We start from the raw sequence: 20529 nt of genomic DNA on the forward strand, positions 1-20529 counted from the left end.
TGATTCAGCCCCCTTGGCAGCCAAGTTTGACAGCTCAGATGGCACTCAACAGGAAGACAAAGTGGTACAGAACTTCTCAGTGTCCTGTCCCAGCAACTTCCTGCATGACTTCGGAAGCTTCCACTACTTTGCTTGAACCACCAAAACTTTGTCCTTCTGGGAGAGAGAAGCATAACCCACGCTTCCCCCCACCCTCCGTCATCCTACTAAATGCTGCTAAGGTGAGAGAAAAGTTTCGTTAGGACCCTGCAGAGTCTTGCTCTGACTCTCCAGCAGTGCTTTGAGGAACCTCCATGTCAGCTGATGGCTATAGGACTCAGCTCTCCTGAGATCCCAGACTTCAGCTATGGAATGACCATCACAGTTTGTGGTAGGGGGAACATTTATGGGACTGATTCAGGTCACCAGGAGAGTGACTAGAGTCTAGGCATGGCCTCTAGGATTTATGGTTTCACCAATTCAGAAGAACTCTACTTAAAGACTCCGAGAGTGGCTGTCTCTATGAAGTACAGCAGCATGCTGTAAACCAGTTATCTGACATTAAGTGATTTCACTTACTGCTTTTTTCCCAAAAAGGTAATACTCCCCTGCCCTCAATCGACTGCATCTAGCTCAAATCCCACAGTGGGGACTTGATTGGGCCTCCGAAATACCTGGACTAAAGATCTCTGCTTCTACTTTGATGCCTCTCCACTCCCTTGGCTCTTTCCTCTTTGTGCTCTCTGCTGTGTTTCAAGCAGAGTTCCCTTTACAATGGACTAGGGTGTACTTGATACTGTGGGGCAAAGACACTAGCTCTCCTCAATCCATTGGGAAATGGTAACTTAGAGTTAAGGTAGTCCAGAACCTGGCCCCCTCATTCAGGAAGAGTAGAGAAAGAGTCACCTGGGTTTAGGTGACTGCCTGGTGCATCCTATCCTTATGCACTATAGCCTTGTATGCTCCCACATTCTGGTAGCATGCTTCCACAATACTCTGGCTCTTGATCACTTACTTTCATTTCTTACTCTCAGATAAGGGCATAACCCACCCCCAAGTACTAATCTGTGACAACTCCCTGGTTAATTCACAAAACACTTCTAAAGCACAGCATCTACCACATAGTTACCACTCACAAAAATGGTGACATCACTACAGGCTCTTACAGAGAGGCTAGTACTCTCTGGGACATGGCCCAGCCATATGCCTGGATCAGAATAACCCTCAGGCATTGGCTGAGCCTGTAAAGGTCTCACCTCTAGCCCATAGAGAAGATCAGAGGGTGGGCAGCTTGGGCGAACAGGCTCCCCTGCCATAGGTGCACTGGGTGACTTCACCATCATGAAGCTATCGCTCCGAGTGGGTGCAGAAGCCAAGGGTGTACAGCCATGAGAGTGGCCACCCACATCAACAAACTTGATAGGATCATCTGACCCTAGCTGGATTCGGAGGATCCCATTGGAAGGAGGAAGCCCCTCCCTCCTTCGAGATCGGGTGAGACAGGCACAGGTGCCAGCAGGAAGGCAGGTCACTCCACAGGCAGCCCCACGCAGACACTTAGAGAGCAGTGCCACGAATGAGCCAAAGGAGACAAAGCAAATTGCCACTAGTGATACAGCCAAGTAGAGGGTCAGGCGGGATTCTCCTTCCCTTGGAGCTGAAGATTCTCGAAGATCAGGAACAACTGGATGAGTGTCTTCCTCCAAGGACACTAGGAGAGTAACGGAGGTAGAGAGTGGTGGGCTACCACTATCCTTTACCACAATGACCAACTTCTGTGGTGGGAGATCAGCTGGGATGGGAACAGCCGTCCGTACCTCCCCAGCATAGCGAGAGACTGCAAACAGGCTGGGATCTGGGGCCTCCAGGAGCTGATATGAAACCCAAGCGTTGTAACCTGAATCCAAGTCCACAGCAGTCACCTTTGTGACTAGGTGGCCAGCACCAACTGATGGAGGCAGTGCTTGGGGACATAAGGAACCAGGCCGGGCCCTAGGGCGGAGCACAGCTGGGGCATTGTCATTGAGGTCCAGCACAAATAGACGAACTGTCACAGTGCTACTAAGGGGTGGGTTGCCCCGATCCCGGGCCTGCACCTCAAACTGCAGTGTCTGTGTTTGCTCATAGTCAAAGGATCGAGTAGCATGAACAGCTCCTGTCTGGGGGTTCAGAGAGATGAAGGAGGAAGCTGACACATCTCGATTTCTGGGCTCTAGGAGAGAGTAGGAGATAAGCGCATTCAAGCCAGAGTCTGGATCAGAGGCTGCAAGGGAGCAAAGCAGGTCCCCTGGGCGATTGTTCTCAGGAACAAACACCTCATGTGATCTCTGGAAGAAAGAAGGTGGGTTATCATTCACATCTGAAATATTGAGGAAAATAGTCCTCTGGGTACTCAGAGGAGGGTTCCCAGCATCAGAAGCAGTGACCATGATGTCATAGCTGGATCTGGCCTCTCGGTCCAAGGGCCCAGCAGTCACCAGGGAGAACTGGTTCCTGAAGGCAGACTTGAGGGCAAATGGCAGGTGGTCAGGAATACGGAGACTCACATCTCCATTTGACCCTGAGTCAGGGTCCTGCACACTGATGAGCGCCACCACAGTGCCAGGTTCTGCACTCTCTGGGAGAGTCCCAAGCTCTGAGGTCACCGTGATGTGGGGGGCATTGTCATTTACATCCAGGAGATCCACCCGAAGGCTGCAATGTTGCTCCATGGCTGGAGAACCCCCGTCACGAGCGCGAACATCAAATTCATAATAATTCTCACTCTCAAAGTCTAGGGGCCCCTGAAGGGTAAGCTTTCCAGTAGTGGGGTGCAGGCTAAAGAGGTTTCTTACACGATCAGGGGTGTGACCACTGAAAGAAAAAGTGACGTTACCACTGGGACCCAGGTCCGGGTCAGAGGCATTGAGCTGGATGAGCAGCATGCCGGCCGGTGCACTCTCCAACACACTTATCCTGTAGCTGGATTGCTGGAAGGCTGGGGCGTTGTCGTTCACGTCCAGCACTGATACCCGGAGTTCTGCGGTGCCAGATCTTGGGGGGTTCCCTCCATCCACAGCAGTCAGCACCAGGCGGTAGTCTGATTGCTTCTCCCGATCCAAAGGTTTCTCCAGGAGCAGCTCTGGGACCAGGCTGCCGTCGCTGCGCTTCTTGACATCCAGTGCAAAGTGTTCATTGGAGCTTAGTCTATAGCTGCTGATGGAGTTGCTCCCCACATCTGCATCCTGAGCCTTTTCCAAGGGGAAACGCTGTCCTGGAGGAGCTGCCTCTCCAATTTCCAAGTCCAGCTGCTGCCGAGGAAATCGGGGGGCGTGATCATTCACATCCACGATTTCTACCTCTGCTCGGTACATTTCCAAAGGCCCTTCGGTTACAAACTCCAGGGGCACGATGCAGCTGGCACTGAGCCCACACAGTGCCTCTCGATCGATTGGATTCTTGATGAGCAGGGCTCCGCTGTCCAAATCCACACGGAAGTGTCTTTGGTTCACCTCTCCAGCGACCTGCAGCCTGCGAGCTGACAGACTCTCTGTATCCAGCAGGAAATCTTGGGCGACATTCCCTACAAAAGTCCCTTCCTGTGACTCCTCTGGGACCGGGTAGCGGATCTGCCCAAAAACGTAACCCAGGTGGCAACAGAGGAACAAAAGGGTAGTCCCCCTGCAGATTTCTATCCAGCTTCTCACCTTGCGGAGCATTGCTGCCGCCTGCTAGTTCTTTACCCGGTCCTGAGAAGCGGAAGAAGCCGACCCACCCCAAATGGCCACAGCAGCTGGAGACACCTATCTCCCTTTCCCCGCGCCAGCTCTGGCGCGGCTGGGCCGGCGCCGCAAGGGTTACGCGCCGTTTTTTGCTGGTGGCGGGGTAGATTTGTCTGCCTTCCACCACCCGATTGGCAGGCAGCGGCTCCTGGGCTCAGCCAATAGGCTGAGCAGAGAACATCCCAATAGCAGCAGGGTTAATGCGTCGCAGCATTGGAGGAAAAAAAAAAACATACACATACAAAAAACAAAAAACCCACCTATTTTTTCACCTTCCTCCCGCTCAACAGCATTTCTTTCCACGGGTTGTTACCTCTATAGAGAGGCAGACAACATACATGTAGGGGTTTTTTTTTCCCTTAACACACCAACTTCCCCCGCCCCTTTTCGGCGGGGAAAACAGCGACAGCCAGAGCCCTAGCAACCTGCAGCCTAGAGAGTGAGTAGCCATTTGAGACTGGTCACTTTGTTCAAGCCAGTGTTGTCATCCACCAATATTCTAAATGAGTAGCTTCTGCTTCAGTCTGATTGTATTAGAGCTACAGCTAATTAGAAGCATTGCCATATAGTCAAAACTCTCTGCAGATTGTTCCGAAATGTATCCATCTCTTTGCAGAAAAGGCTCACACATTAATGTAGCCAATTACATTTATGCAGTACACGTTTTTGTTGTAACAGGAGGCGCAGTGGAAACCAAACCCTTTTTATTCAGACACTTGCTAGTGATATACTAAATTATCATTCATTGATTTCAAGGACAGTATGGAAGGAGGTGAAGCAAGGTGGAGGAAGCCAGGAGAGGGAGATGATCCAAATCAGTAAAGAATCAGTGTCTGGGAGGCGCTAAGGACTAGATCTCATTACCTGGCAGAATGCTAATGTTCACAGATTTAATAGCTTCCTTGAATGATTGAGATCAGCTACCAACAGCATTGTGCCTACAAATCCCCTTTATTTGACACCACGGTATGCTTGATATGTTGTTAACTAGCAACATAGACTGTTTCAAAAGAGCCAGCTTTTCACTTAGCCCCAGGAAGCCTCTTGGAGCTGGAGACTTGATCTCACTCCACCCTCACCCTGATCCAGACCGTCCCAGGAGCCAGGCTACCACCTTGCACAAATGCAGAAACACAGCAAACTGTAATCTGAGTGGCAAACATACCAGAGGACAAAAAAGGAAAATCCAGCCTGATCTGGACATGAGATTTCTTAGCTCATCTGAATCCTCACCTAGACTACCACTGGCTGCCAAAACCAGTGGCAAAACCTGGGGTTCTTATTGTCCCCAGATGTTTTCCAAACCCTTCATCCTTAGGAATATCCTTTTGACTGGTAAGGCCAGGAACCAATATTCTGGTCTCAAAGAGAGGGATCTGGCTTTCTGTGTTCTTACACCAGGATTTACTACCTCAGTGAATGACACCATCGTCCACCCAGCTGCCTCATTCAGAATGAGGGAGGGATGGGGAGGGTCATCCTCTCCCTGACTCCCTATGGCATGTAATCAACAAGTCCTGACGATTTTACACAGTCATCTCTCTCCATCTATACTGCCACTGTGGTGGTTCAAGCATTTGTCAGTCTTCTCCTCATATATTATAATAGCCTTCAACTGTTCTGTTTGTCTCAGTCCCAATATCCCCAATCCATTTCACTTATGGCTGCCAGAATAATGTCTGTAAAACAAACAAAAAATCCCTGATAATATCATATCTATGTCAGTTCAAAATTCTGCAATGACTATCATCTATATATAATAAAATAAAAACTCCTTGGCCTGACCTAACCTCAAGATCTAACTCCTGCCTACTGGCTTCACTTTCTTGCAAAGACTGTCTGTTTTACAAACATACTTTAAGCTTCAGCAGTAATGAAATATCATTATCCCTCTGCATGGAATTTCCTGCAAGGGCCCCTCCCTGCCCCCCTTCCCCCTTTACTATTTGATAAACTACTACTCAACCTTTAGCTCAGGCATCACCACCTCTATGAAGCCTTCCTGATTTCCCCAGGCTAGCTTAGGTGTTTCTTTCCCTTTGTTCCCATTGCTTCTTGTATTATGCAAATCTCCATTATCCTTTTTTTTTTTTTTGCATATCTGTCTCCTGTGGAACTCCATGTACCATAATGGCAGGGACTGTGTCTTTTCATCTTTTACAATGTCTGGCAAATAGGGATGCTCAGTAAATGGTGAATTATTGATATTATCATTTGTTAGTTCAACAAATATTTATTGAATACTTGTACTTTATATGAGTACTTTACATTGAGTACAAACACTTTATATGCATTACTTTTCACTCTCATGACAATTTTGAAAGGAGGTATTATCTTTATTTTATAGATGAGGAAACCAGAATTCAGAAAGGTTAAGAGACTTGCCTAAGCTAAACAACTAGTCTGTGCAGTACTCATATCCCCTACTGTACCCCTGGTCCATCTGGTAAGAAACAAAGCCTCTTTCTATAACATCTTAAATGATTTTCCCACAAGTTTGTCATCCCTATAACCATAAACTGGCCCTTTACTAATGCCAAGAATTATACCTCCTATAGGTCTCAATTCCTTATATTTGCAAGTTCGCACCAAAACCAACAGGCACACAGTCTGTATTTCTAGAACTGGAGCATCATGAAGACTTAATCTTACATATCCTTGATTTGACCTTTTTATTTCAGGAAGGTGATTCTCCCACCTCTAGATTTTTTAAACAGCTTTATCAAGATGTACATCACATACCATACAATTCATTCATTTAAAGTGTACAATTCAATAGTTTTTAGTATATTCATTTACACTAAAATGATGCAACCATCACCACAATCTAATTATAGAAAGTTTTTGTCACTCCCAAAAGAAATTCCATACCCATTGCCCAGCTCTAGATTTTTAAAGAACAGTTGCCCAAGTGCAAGTAGTTTAGGAAGGTTTTCTCTTTAAATGATTGACATATCTTCTTATATCTCCCCTACAATACTCTTCTAGATCTAGTCTATGTAAAGTTATAAGGTTAGGAAATAACATGACAGAATTTTTTCAAGTTCAGCCTGGCCCAATAGGGCTGTCTCCTGGTTCCGTGAACACCAGAATAATACTTTACTTCATAAATATGCCAACTGATAGACTGGCAGGTTCTAGGGCAGTGGTTTTCAAACTTGTCTGCACACTGGAATCACTGGAGGACCTTCAAAAAATACTGATGCTTGTGTCCCACCCCCAGAGATTGTGCTCTAATTGGTCTGGGGTGTGGTCTGGGCTTCAGAATTTCTACAAGATCCCTAGGTGATTCTAGTGTGTAACCAAGTTTGAGAACATTGTTCTAGGGAAAATGCCAGTTGATTTCTAGTCTGATCGGAAGAGCAGCAGCTGTTTCTCTCTGGCTTTCATCCCTCCTTGGCCATTCCATATATGCCTCTACTTTGTCATCTTTGGTGTCTCCAGATTTGCTCATTTCCAAGATGTGTTTAAGATTTAGGGTGGGTAAAGAACTAACAAAAAAATAATGGTAATAGTAAGAATTTTTTAACATGTATGATACACCAGGCACTGTGCATGTGTCATGCAGTAATCTTATGAAGTCCTTTTTATTCCCTTTTTGCATCTGAGAACTGGGCTTAGAAAGGAGACTAACTTGGCCAAGGACTCATGGTTGGTAAGTGGTGAAGCCTCATTTGTCTAACTGTCAAATCTAAGGGTTGGTAGCAATAATACACTTATTAGTAACAAAATAACAATGATTTTCCCACAATTGGAAGTGTGTGTAAGTATCACTCCAAGACAAAGGCCTTGCAGTCACTTGCACACCATCCTGAATGAATGAAAGCTTTACCTTTCTCAAGATAGGAGTTTACCTACCTTTCACACTGTGTGTATACCTAAGAAGAATAATGCTGGAAGGCTAGGGAATAACACTGTGGGTACAAAAGAACTTTCATTTTATGCTTTATCTTCTTTTAGATTGTCTGAATTTATTTTCAAAATAAATGATTACTTTTATAATTAATGGTGGTTATCTTTGGATTTGGGGATTATAGTTAGTTTTAACTTTTTCTTTATAATTTTATGCATTTTCCAAATTTTCTATAATGCACATGCATTACTACTATAACATAAAAATATTTTGTAAACAACATACACATCATTTCCAGTAGTGTGCTTGAAATAAAATTTAAAGGATGTGTAAAATTTTATTTCTTTCATAGAAAATCATCTGAGAATGAGGTACAGGATCTGTGTCGGCAAAGGAAAATTAGAAGCAAACCATGAGTTTTAATGCAGATCTCACAATCATTTGCAAGATGGACGAATGAGGTAGTTTTTATATTCCTAGCGGCTGCCACTGGTTAGAGGTATCCAGCAGCTTGTTCCCAATGCAAATGACACCAAGCTAAGCTCTGAGTGCTGGGATCTTGGGTTATAGCTTAAAGATCCCTTACCAAGATTGGTTAGTTGTGATGGCAAGTGAATGCTGAGGGTGTGGATTGCGTCTACAGATGAGTCAATTAACTCCACACTGTGTGGGACTACAAACCACACTCTAGCCAGGCCATCCCCCTCACAAAGGTACAACGTTTGCTCTAGGAAGGGCCAGGTGAAAATGTGGATGCATAATTAGGTAAATATCTTCATCACTAAAAAACACCTCATACCTTCCACAACATGGTGCAGGAATCAAAAAGCATTACTATCATTATGGGATGACTTGCTAACTCTTACCTGTCCGGGAGGGGAGCTCTCTGCACCCAACACTTGCCTATAGAACACCGGATCGCAGCTGCGCAGCGTGTTCTGGCGGCTGGCCAGGGGGCTGGCGGCGCCAGGCTTCTTCAGCAGCGGGTCGCTGCGGCGCGAGTCAGTGGTGAGGTACACCTGATGGTAGAGGTGCGGCGGCATCAGGCCTCCCCGCACGGCGTCTGCGTGCAGAGAAGGCCCTGGTGTTCGGTACAAGGAGCTCACGGGAGCTCGGTATAGGTCCCTGGACTGTTTCCACTTGTAAACTTTGAATATGATCACTCCCAATACTGTGACTGCGAACCCCACCGAGACCAGGATTAGAGAGAGGAGTAGATAAAAGGTGAGATTTTTATTTTGCTCACGAGGGGCAGAGCCAGAGGGGAACTCGGCCCGGGCTTCAGGAGATTCCTCGGTTACTGACACAGTCAGGGTCGCGGTGGTGGACAGCGACGGCTCCCCATTGTCCATGATTAAGACCGTGAGAGTCTGCCTGGGCGAATCTGTGTCCTGGACTGGACGGGCAGTGCTGACTTGACCCGTGTGAAGCCCCACGGCAAAAAGGCTCTGGTTGGGGGCTCCCAAGAGGCTGTAGGAGAGCCAGGCGTTGTGCCCTGCATCTGGGTCCCAGCCTACCACCCGCGTGACCACGTGGCCAGCGGCGGTACCTCGAGGCAGCATCTCCACCGAGCTCCCGCCAGGTCGGGGGTATAGGACCTGGGGGGCGTTGTCGTTGCGATCAGTGACAAATATGTTTACACTGATGTTGGTGGTCAAGACCGGAGTGCCCCCGTCGCTGATATGAGCTGTTAATTCGAACTCCCGCTGATCCTCATAGTCCAGGGGCACTAAGGATGACACGACGCCACTGTCACGATTTATCGTGAAATAGCGACCCACTAGCCCAGTTTCAGCTCCTTGCTCCAAAAGAAAGAAGGAAAGGCGAGCATTCTGCGGGGCGTCGGGGTCCCAGACACTTAGATTTAGTATGGGAACCCCGGGGAGATTATTTTCCTCCACGTAAACGTCGTAGGAAGACTGGGAAGATTGTGGAGGGTTGTCGTTGATGTCGGACACTTGCACCCGCAGTGTTGTAAGGGCTGAGAGGGACGGGGCTCCCGAGTCTCGGGCTGTGATGCTGAGGTTGTATTCTGGCACAGTCTCCCGATCCAGGGCTGCGCTGGTTTTCAAAGTAAAGTAATTCTTGAGAGAAGAAGTAAGGCTGAAGGGAAGACCTGGCGGAACTTCACAAGTCACCAGCCCGTTCTCTCCAGCATCCAGATCGGTCACACTGAGCAAAGCGATGACAGTTCCTAGAGGGGCATCCTCAGGGACTGGGCTGTACACGGAGGTGACTGTGATCTCCGGGGCATTGTCATTTACGTCCAAAACCTCTACCAAAACTTTGCAATGTGCTCCTTCGGGATTGGCGCCCTTGTCTTTGGCCTGTATGTAAATCTCGTGGAGTTTCGTGTCTTCGAAATCCAGTCGACCCTTGATTGTCAGCACCCCGGTTACAAGGTCTAAGGAGAATAGTTCCCGCACCCCGGCGCGGTTGTGGCTACCAAAGGAGTAAACGATTTCACCGTTGAGGCCTTCATCCAGGTCCGTTGCGCGGACTTGTACCACGCGGGTGCCGGGGGGTGCATCCTCCAGGACGCGAGCCCGGTACAAGGACTGGTTGAAGGCAGGCGCATTGTCATTCGCGTCTAGCACGGCGATGAGAATAGGAAGGCTGGCGGAGCGAGCCGGGGTTCCTCCGTCCAACGCCGTCAGCACCAACTGGAGACTTGGCTCTCGTTCCCGGTCCAGGGCGCGCTCCAGCACCAGCTCCGCGTACTTGGTGCTGTCCTCCCGCGTCTGCACGCGAAGCGCAAAGTACTCGTTTCGGCTGAGCTCGTAGGTTTGTAAAGAGTTGCTTCCCACATCCGGATCGTGCGCGCTCTCGAGCGGAAAGCGCGTGCCTGGCACCACGGCCTCGCTAATCTCCAATTTCATTTCCCGGGTAGGGAAAGCGGGATTGTTGTCGTTGATATCCTGGATCACCACTTCCGCGCTGAACAGCTCTAGTGGGCTCTCCACTACCAACTCCAGAGTTACGGTGCAGGAAGGCAGGGTCCCACAAAGCTCCTCTCGATCCAGACGGTCGTTCACGAACATCTCTCCGGTCTCCCGGTTCACCTCAAAGAATCTTCGGCTAGCTCCAGACACCACCCGGAGCCTGCGGGTTGACAGGCTGCCGAGATCCAAGCCAAGGTCTGTGACCACGTTGCCCACCGCGAAACCTTTCTCTCTTTCCTCCAGGATCTCATAGCGAATGACGGCAGAAGCCTTGTGCAAGGCACCAAGCAGAAGCAAAACTCCCACCACTCTCCCACTGCTTACCAGTCCGCTCCTCCAGGCTTCTGGGACCATCTCACTCAAAGGCAGTTTCTCTTAGCGGGGTCCAGATCGTCCCGGCTTTTTCGCTGAGAAACTTTCAGCGGGTTAGCGCTTGGGCGCTGGGCGCCGAGTCGGACATGGCTTTCTGGATGCCGTTGATTTGCTCGCCGGCTGTTCGGTCTCTGCCTCATCCCGGGGCGCCGAGAGGGGACGGGCCGGGGCCAGATCTCCAGCGTCTTCATTGGCCGACAGCGGCACGCAGAGTCCCAGCCAATAACTGCACGAAGAATGCGCTAGCGCCGGGCTCTGAGCGGGACAAGCGCTAGCGCCAGGAACTTCACTTTCTTCTGGCTTCCTCCCAGAGTTTATGGCCGGCCGAAGCGCCTTGGCAGTATCCCTCCGTCGGAAGCCTACCTTAGCCTGGAAAGCAGGGCGATGAAGCTGGCGGTGCTGCAAGTCTTCAAGCCAAACCAAGGCCTATTAAACACTTTAATCGTTTTCTTCAATCGCAAGAAGGGGGACCAAACCAAACCGAAAACGACACAACGTTATCTGGAGAAACACTAACATCTTGGGTTTGTTGGAGGACTGGGTAAAACCTATCTAGCTGGGCTCTACTTGTAAGGAGGCTTTTAGCATTTCTGTGGAGATGTTAATAATTTCAGTTTTCTCTCTTAGCAAATGAGACTGTAGAATTAATTCCCTGTCACTTCCTCAGTAGAGAAAATTAACAGGAGCTGTTTGGTTTAACTCTGTTTTATGAAATTAAAAATACAATTCAGGTTTCTTTTACAACTGGATGTTTTTAGCTCTCATTGCTTAATCACCAGGGGCAGTGTGAAATTTTCCCACCCTGTCTTTCCCAGTGAGCATGATCTCAATCATAAAGCATAATCTCAAACACTTCCTTTTACTTAATCAATCATTTCCCAAGGTCTTGGGTTCATATGCCACAGAGAGACGGTGCATTGCTAACAAAGGATAACATCCTCCTTCCTCCCCACCCCCAAAAAAAGAAAGGAAAAGAAAAAGAAAGAAACAGGCCTCTTTACCACCTTGGACCTTTATAAAATGATTGAAACATGGCAGAAATACAAAGCCTGTAGCCATAGAATAAAGAGCCTTGAGTTTTCTGCATTTAGGATTGTAGTCACCAAAGAAAATAGCAATGATTAGGATAATAAGTAAGAGAGTCTGCTATGAAATGTCAGAGCTGAGTTGTACATCCTTAGACAAGAAACTACCCTCTGAGGGCCCCTGGGTTCCTCTCCTACTAAAGGAGTAAGGCAAGTCAAATACCTGGTACAGAATAAGCCTCAATAAATTATGCAAATCACCCCATTAGATACTAGATGTAAAGTTTTAGAGCTTCATACTATTTCTGTATACTTGTCTTGGACATCACTTTGACTGCATATAGTCCTTTCTGCATGTACCTGAACCTTAAGGCAGGGAGGTAGGCAGACAGGTTAGTTAGGTAGATAGGAAGTATATATAGGATATTTATTGGAGGGATGAAAAGCCATATTTGACTTGTCTCTCCACATCCTCAATACCTTAATTCATCTCTTAAAACCTCCAGTTTTAAATACTCAAGTTTGACAATTGGCCAGACCACCAAGAAGGCTGATAGGTATTAGAAGAAAGACTATATACTATAGAATATATGTCGAATTTAGAATATAGGATACAGCCCAGTCACTTGTTACTCAGAGTGTGAGCCAAGGACCAATGGCATAGGCATCACCTGGGAGCTTGTTAGAAATGCAGAAATGCCCCACTACAGACCTACCAAACCAGAATCTGCATTTTAACAAAATACCTGGGTGATCTGAATGTACATTAAAGTTTCAGAAGCACTGATCTAGTGGGTTATTCAAAGATATACTGGTTTATCAATCATTTTTTCCCATTCACCATCACTTAATTGACAGTCTGATTTTTAAAAACTAGCTTTTAAAAGTTGAAGTAGTATTCCCATTAGTAATAAGGCCCATAGTTTCCCTAAGACCTCTTCATTAGCCAGCAGAACTCTCTTGGATCCATTGTCCACAGTAGCCAGAGTGACCTTAAAATTTTAATTGGATCATACGATTGTCCAGCTCAAAACTCCTCAGTAGCATCTTACTGCTTTTGAAATAAAATACCAAATCCTTTGCGTAGTATCCAAGTTCTCATGCTTCTCCTTCTCTTGATACTCCATTTACACTGCTTTCACAGTATGGTCGTTAGCCAAGCTCTTTTCTGCCTCAGGGCCTTCATGCAGCCCGCTCCTCTCCCAGGAAGGCTTCTTTCCCTTCCCTCTCTTTGCCTTGCTAATTTCTACAAATCTTTCTGGTCTCACTTTAAATGTTACTTCCTAATAGGCATCTTCCATTAGGGATCAGTTTAAACTATGATCCTTGTTATGCTCTCTTAGGGCACTTTATATTTTCCTGTGTTGAACCCAGCACAAGTTAAAATTTTATAATTATATTTTTGTTTAAGCATAATATCTGTATCTTCCACTAAAATAAAAGCTGCAGGAGGGCACAGACCATGCCTGTTTTGATGATCGCTTATATTCCCAGTATCTAGCACAGTAGGGACTTAATGCTTTTTTCCTCCCAGCTTTATTGAAGTATACTTGACAAATAAAATTGTATAAATTTAAAGTGTACAACATGATGATTTACTATATGTATATATTGTGAAATGATTACCAGAATATAGTTAACACATCCATCATCTTGCCTTGTGTGTGTGTGTGGTAAGAAGATTTAAGATCTACTGTCCTAGCAAATTTCAAGTACACACTACAGTACCGTTAACTATAGTCATCAGATTCCCAGAACTTATTCATCTTATAACTGAAAGTTTGTACCCTTTGACCAACTTCTCCCTATATTTAATGCTTCTTAATATAGCAATCTTCATGCTGATGGCATAGTAATCATAAAATACACTAAGAACTATATATATTCATTTGTGTGCATCCATTTTCCCAAGGGGTAAGCATTTGTCAAAGATACAGTCACTCTTTCAAGCTGCCAGTGGGCCTAATGAAACTATTTCTTAACGTAATGATTTCAAAGAGAAAACATAGTTTGCCAAAGAGCCAAGTAAGGTGTGGTAACACAACTCACCCTGGAAAAAAACAGAGAGATGGTGTAACTTCCCCTGTTACCTCTATCCAGGAGAAATGGAAGCACCAGTGTACAGGATCAATACAATTTTCTAGTCTCTATCTTCTTTTCTCTCTGTTTTATAATTTCAAGAGATCCTCTGATCAATGAGATGCAGCAATATAATTTTAAAATAGAAAGTGAATATATTATAGTGGTCAAGAGTGGGGCCTTAGTGTCTAAAAGACTCAAGTTCCAATAGTGGATATTACACTTAGTAGCTATGTAACCATGAAGCTTTCATTTTTAACTTCGCTTTTATTTTCTTTATCTGTAAAATGGGAATAATAATAGCACTCCTTGACATAACTACAGGCACCTCAATCTCTTATTTCAATCCTTAACAGTTTATACTTGCCATAGAGTTCTCCTAGACAATCAATGATTTTTAGTAAATTTATACAGTTATGCAACCAACACCACAATCTAATTTTAGAATACTTTCATCACCCCCTAAAAGTTCCCCCATGCCTGTCTGTACTCAATCCTTGCTCCTACCCCAAGCCTCAGGCAACCACTGATCTACTTTCTATGTTCTTTTGCCTTTTTGAAATTTCATAAAAAGGGAATTACAAAATACATAGCCTTTTGTATCTGGCTTCTTTCACTTAGCATAATATCAAACCCAACTCTTAACTACACTCTCAAATCTGTACATTTTCCAACCTTCTTCATCTAACAAGGGGCATTTCTAGTCCAGTCAAAAACTTCCAAGTTATTTTCAACATCTTTTTCAACATCCCCACATTCAATTCTTCACCAGTTCATGCCAATACTTGCTACCTCCAAAAAAAAAAAAATATATATATATATATATATATATTCTGCTTTTTCTCCCCAAACCCCCCCAGTACATAGTTGTATATTTTATTTGTGGGTCCTTCTAGTTGTAGCATGTGGGACGCCACCTCAGTGTGACCTGATGAGCAGTGCCATGTCTGCACCCAGGATCCTAACCAGCGGAACCCCGGGCCGCTGAAGCTGAGCACGCAAATTTAACCACTCGGCCATGGGGCCAGCCCCCAAAATATATTTTGAATCTTTCAGTTACTTTCCCTCTTTACTGCCACCACCTGAGTCAAAGCCACCTTAAACACTGCCATAGCTTCCTCTCTGGTCTTCTTATATCCTCTTGTGCTTTCCTTAAACTCCACTTCACATACACAAACCTGAGGGATCTTTCAAAAATATAAATTAAATTATATACTTTCCTTGATAAATATAGTGCTTGGTACCAGGATTGGCTACATAATTTGTGGGGACAATGCAAAATGAAAATAGGGGGCTCTTTGTTTCAAAATTATTAAGGATTTCAAGATGGTGACAGCAGGGCATTAATCCAAATGCAGGACCCTTCTAAGAATGGGGTCCATGTGACAGCACAGGTCACCTGCCCATGACACTGGCCTTGCCTAGAACAGAGGAAGCTCTCCATAAATATTACCTAATATTATTATTATTGTTATTATTATTTTTGAGGAAGATTAGCCCTTAGCTAACATCTGCTGCCAATCCTGCTCTTTTTTGCTGAGGAAAACTGGCCCTAAGCTAACATCTGTGCCCATTTTCCTCTACTTTATATGTGGGATGCCTGCCACAGCATGGCTTGACAAGCTGTGCATAGGCCCACACCTGGGATCCGAACCGGTGAACCCCAGGCCACCGAAGCAGAAGGTGCGCTTAACCGCTCTGCACTGGGCTGGCCCCTACCTAATGTTATTTTTTAATGTTAGGTAGTTACCTAATATTATTTATTCCCTGAGAGTCAGTAATATCAGAAAAGCCTACTAATGATACTATTAAATTACAGCATTCAAGTGAAAACATATATGTGTTATTCCCTTAAAATTCTAAATATCATCTAGTAATCTTTCAATTCAATATGATTTGCCTATTTGAGAAACATCCTAAAGTCAACTTAAGGGATCATTTAAGGATAAATGGTATAAAAACAGATAACCAATAAATCAATCAAACATGTATCACAATTTAGACAAGTGGGAGATTCAAGCATTTGGTGAAGAAGCTGGATGGTTTAGCCTTAATTTTTATCTGAAGTTTACCTGAAATTTATTTATATGAAAAAATGTTTTGCATACTTCGGTTTAATAAAATAATCTAAGAATCTTAAGAGTAAGTTTTATAAGACCTCTAGTCTATCTAACCTTAGAACAAGAAGGAATTATCTCATCAAAATATTTTGGAACTATAATCAGTGATTTTAGGGATGAAAAGTTTAAGGGAAAGGGGCTGGCCCCGTGGCCGAGTGGTTAAGTTCACGCGCTCCACTGCAGGCGGCCCAGTGTTTCGTTGGTTCGAATCCTGGGCGCAGACATGGCACTGCTCAGCGGACCATGCTGAGGCAGCGTCCCACATGCCACAACTAGAAGGACCCACAACGAAGAATATACAACTATGTACCGAGGGGCTTCCACATACCAGAACTAGAAGGACCCACAACGAAGAATATACAACTATGTACCGGGGGGTGGGGGTGGGGTGGGGGAGGGTGGGGGGGGTGGGGGGGGCTTTGGGGAGAAAAAGGAAAAAATAAAATCTTTAAAAAAACAAAAGTTTAAGGGAAAAAAAGATGTTTACCTCTTCGTCCATTTAAGCACTATTCTCTTCTAGTCTTGATCACATTAGTACTCTCTTACTGTTTATTATATTTCAAAGCTTAAATACGCCAGGAAACTACCTGCAAAAAATTACTAAATTTGTCCACATGAAAATCTCCTCAAAGATCTAAATTCTCCTTAGAGAAACAGTATTTGTTCAATTTCTCCCCAGCATGCTTTTATTATTTTATCTAAATTATTATCAGTTCTCACCAAGGGGTTAGCCTTGTATGGCTTAGTTGTTTCTTTATTTTTTTGAAATAAAGTAATTCACTTCAACATATAATAGTAACATTGAGTGGGAAAGAAGTGTGGCTTTCTGATCATTAGAACCTTTTGGCAATACAGAAGTTTAGTACACGATAAAGATGCTATCTCAAATCACTAGGACAAAGATGAAGTTTTTAATAAATGGTATTGGTACAACTGGATAGCCACTTAGGAAAAAGATAAAATTAGTTCCATACCTCAGCAAACACAAGAATAAAGTCCATACAGATCAGAGATCTAAATGTAAAAACCAAAAAAACATACAAGCACTGGAAGAAAACTGATGATTTTTTCTATAACTTGAATGTGGCGCATGGCTTTCTAAGTGTGACTCAAAACCTAAATGCAATATAAGACTGATTCATTTGATTACATAAAAATAAAGGGGGAAAAAGATCGCATTGCAAAAAAATAATATAAACAAAGGTGAAAGGCAAATGACATACTGGAAGAAAATATTTGCAACTTATTTCTTGGACAAAGGGCTAATATCTCTAAATATATAAATTAAGTTTTTAAAATTTTAGGACAAAACACTCAGAAACTCTAATAGAAAAATGAACACAAGATATGAACAGACAATTTTAAAAAAGAGATAAACTAGCTCTTTAATTATGAAGAGATATTTAACTTCAATCATAATAAGAGAAAATTCTAATCAAAACTATTTTGAGATTTTTTTACTGATCATATTGGTAAACTTGAAAAGCTTGACAATGTACTCTGTAGATGAGGCTGTGGGAAAATAAGCATTCTCATCTATTGATAGGAATGCAAAATGGTTTATATGGAGGAAAATAATTATATCTAGCAAAACTACATATGCATACCCTATGACCTAGCAATCACACTTTTAGGAATTTACCCTGAATACACACATCTAAAAATTATTAAAATACATATGCGCCAGGTTATTTATTATAGCATTATTTGTAATTGCAAAAAAGATTGGAAACTACCCAAATGACAAACTATAGATTGGTTGAGTAGACTATAATATGTACACATACAGTGGAGTTTTATGAAGCTATATATAAAAAAAAATCCACAAAGATCTCTAGAAATTGATACAAAAGATTTCCAGGATATATTATGAAAGTGAAAACTTTGCTTTTGACCATGTGGAACTAGCTATACCACTATAAACAACTAGAAAATTGATGAAAATATGTGGAAAATGCTTTTAGACATTGGCTCAAAAAGAGTGCAAGACTGAGAGAAGGAAAGCAAATGAAGTGAGTTCTAGGATCTCTGGTATTTTGCCTAAAGGCAACTTTTAAACCATGGGGCAGGAAAGGGGAAATCCAAGAATAACAAAATGGCCTTGCTGAGTTGAGGGTAGAAATTAGAATTTGAGGAGACTAAGGCAGCTAGAATTTGTGGGACAGAATATCAGAGAGAATGGAGCCACACAAAGTTCTCCACAAATCGGGATAAAGATCTCACTGAGTCTTTGGCTGAATAATAAACTGAATGTGCACAGACTGACACTCTTCTGAAGCTGGGCAAAGAGCAAATGTCAAGGGAGCTATTAGCTGCAGAGGTCCCAGAGCTCACACAGCAATGGGAAATATTTGAATTCCATTCAGCCAGAATCAGAGTCTCTGCTGAACACTCAAAGCAGAAAAAAAGAGTCACAACTGAATAGTAGGGCTACACTCGCCCAAAGCCAAGGCTGCTATAGACCTGCCCTAACAAAGCTTAAAAATAAGCCTTGAAAAGATCAACCAGATCTTCCTTGACTTATGATGAAGTTATGTCTCAATAAACCCATGGTAAGTTGAAAATATCATTAAGTCAAAAATGCACTTAATACACCTAACCTACTGACCATCATAGCTTTAGCCTAGCCTACCTTAAATGTGCTCAGAACACTACATTGGCCTACAGTTGGGCAAAATCATCTAACACAAACCTATTTTATGATAAAGTGTTGAATAGCTCATGTAATTTATTGAATACTGTACTGAAAGTGAAAAACAGAATGGTTATATGGGTATAGAATGGTTGTAAGTGTATTGGTTGTTTACCCTCAGTATGCAGTGGCTGACTTGGAGTGTGGCTTGCTGCTACTGCCCAGCATCTTAAGAGAGTATTGTACCACATATTGCTAGCCCAGGAAAAGATCAAAATTCAAAACTCAAAGTACAGTTTCTAGTCAATGTGTATCACTTTCACACCATTGTAAAGTTGAAAAATTGTAATTCAAACTATTGTAAGTTAGAGACCATCTGTACTTCTTAAAGAAAGAAACAAAACCCAAACACTCAACAATGTGGTATTTACAATGTCTACCATCCAATAAAAACATTACGAGACATGCAAATAAGCAGCAAATTGTGATCTAAAACCAGGAAGAAAATCATCACTAGAAATGAGAGAGGTGATAAAATTAGCAGACAAGGACTCTACAGCAGCTATTGTAAATTTTCTCAAGGATTTAAAGGAAAACATGAAGATAATAAGAGAGATGAAAGAATGAGACGGAACTTCCAGAGGTGAAAAATACAATAAATGAAATGAAAACTTAACTAGACGGGAGTAGCAGCAGACCAGACACTGAAGAAGAAAAGATCACCTAACCTGAAGACATAGCAATAGAAACTATCCAAACTGAAACACACAGAATCAGATTGAAAAACAAAATGAATAGAGTTTCAGCAACCAGAAATATATAAAGTGGAAAATATAAAGTAGTCTAACATAAGTGCAATTGGAGTTCCATAATTGTGTGTGTGTGATAAATAATATTTGACTGAATATAATCTAAAACTTCCTAAATTTAAAGAAAATTATAGACCCACAGAATCAAGAATTTCAATGAACCACAAGTAGGATAAACATAAAGAAAAACACACCAAAGCATCATAATCAAATTTCTGAAAACCATCGATAAAGAGAAAAATTTAGAAGCAGTAAAAGGAAAAGAAACATTAAATACAGGGGAACAAAGATTAGAAAGATTGTAGACTTCTCACCAGAAACAATGCAAAGCGGAAGAAAGAGGAACAATGTCTTTAAAGTGCTGAAAGACAAAAAATTTCAGCCTAGGATTCTATATCCAGCAAAAATATCTCTCAAAAACAAAGGTGGAATAAAGATTTTTTTTAGACAAACAAAAATCAAGAAAATTTGCAACCAACAGATCTGTAGTGCAAGAAACATCAAAGGAAGTTCTTTAGTCTGAAAGAAAATGACACCAGGTAGAAACTTGGATTTATGTACAGAAATTAGTGACACAAATGATAAAAATGTATGTTACATATTAAAGGCTTTTCTTCTCACTTTTTAATTTCTTTAAAAAAACAAATTAATTAAAGCAAATTATTTAAAGCAAAAATAACAACATATTGTGGCTTAAAATATATGCAGAAGTAAAATGTGTGACAACAACAGCTCAAAAAACCACAGGAGGGAAATAGAAGTATATTGTTAAAGGGTAAGGACATTATATGTGAAGTGGTATAATATTATTTAAATTATATTTATGGTAAGTTAAAGGTGCATATTGTAAATAAACTAATATCCGAGACAAAATGGAATGCTGAACAATACTCAATCTAAAAGAAGGAAAGAAAAGATTAAAAAGAAATAAATAACTGATGGGATAAGAAAAAAAAA

The 20529-nt window shown here is 43.1% G+C and overlaps 2 protein-coding genes across 3 annotated transcripts in view; both read right to left on the reverse strand.

Moving 5' to 3' along the window:
• The window catches only part of LOC124242381 (protocadherin gamma-C3), a 67871-nt gene that overhangs the window by 21533 nt on the left and 25809 nt on the right, over positions 1–20529 (reverse strand). The window contains exon 1 of one of the 2 annotated variants that reach the window (XM_046667362.1): positions 8460–11659. The exons of the other annotated variant lie outside the window; for it this stretch is intronic. Coding sequence (XP_046523318.1) covers positions 8460–10889 — 2430 coding nt within the window. The 5' untranslated portion in view covers positions 10890–11659. Of the gene's footprint in view, positions 1–8459; positions 11660–20529 lie in introns of those variants that run through there. 2 annotated transcript variants of the gene reach the window in all.
• LOC124242383 (protocadherin gamma-C4) lies at positions 1080–4096 on the reverse strand. Its single transcript, XM_046667365.1, has one exon. It carries the CDS (start codon positions 3675–3677, stop codon positions 1080–1082), a length of 2598 nt encoding a protein of 865 aa, XP_046523321.1. The 5' UTR covers positions 3678–4096.

This window comes from Equus quagga, chromosome 7 (assembly GCF_021613505.1).
Source record: "Equus quagga isolate Etosha38 chromosome 7, UCLA_HA_Equagga_1.0, whole genome shotgun sequence".
NCBI lineage: Eukaryota > Metazoa > Chordata > Mammalia > Perissodactyla > Equidae > Equus > Equus quagga.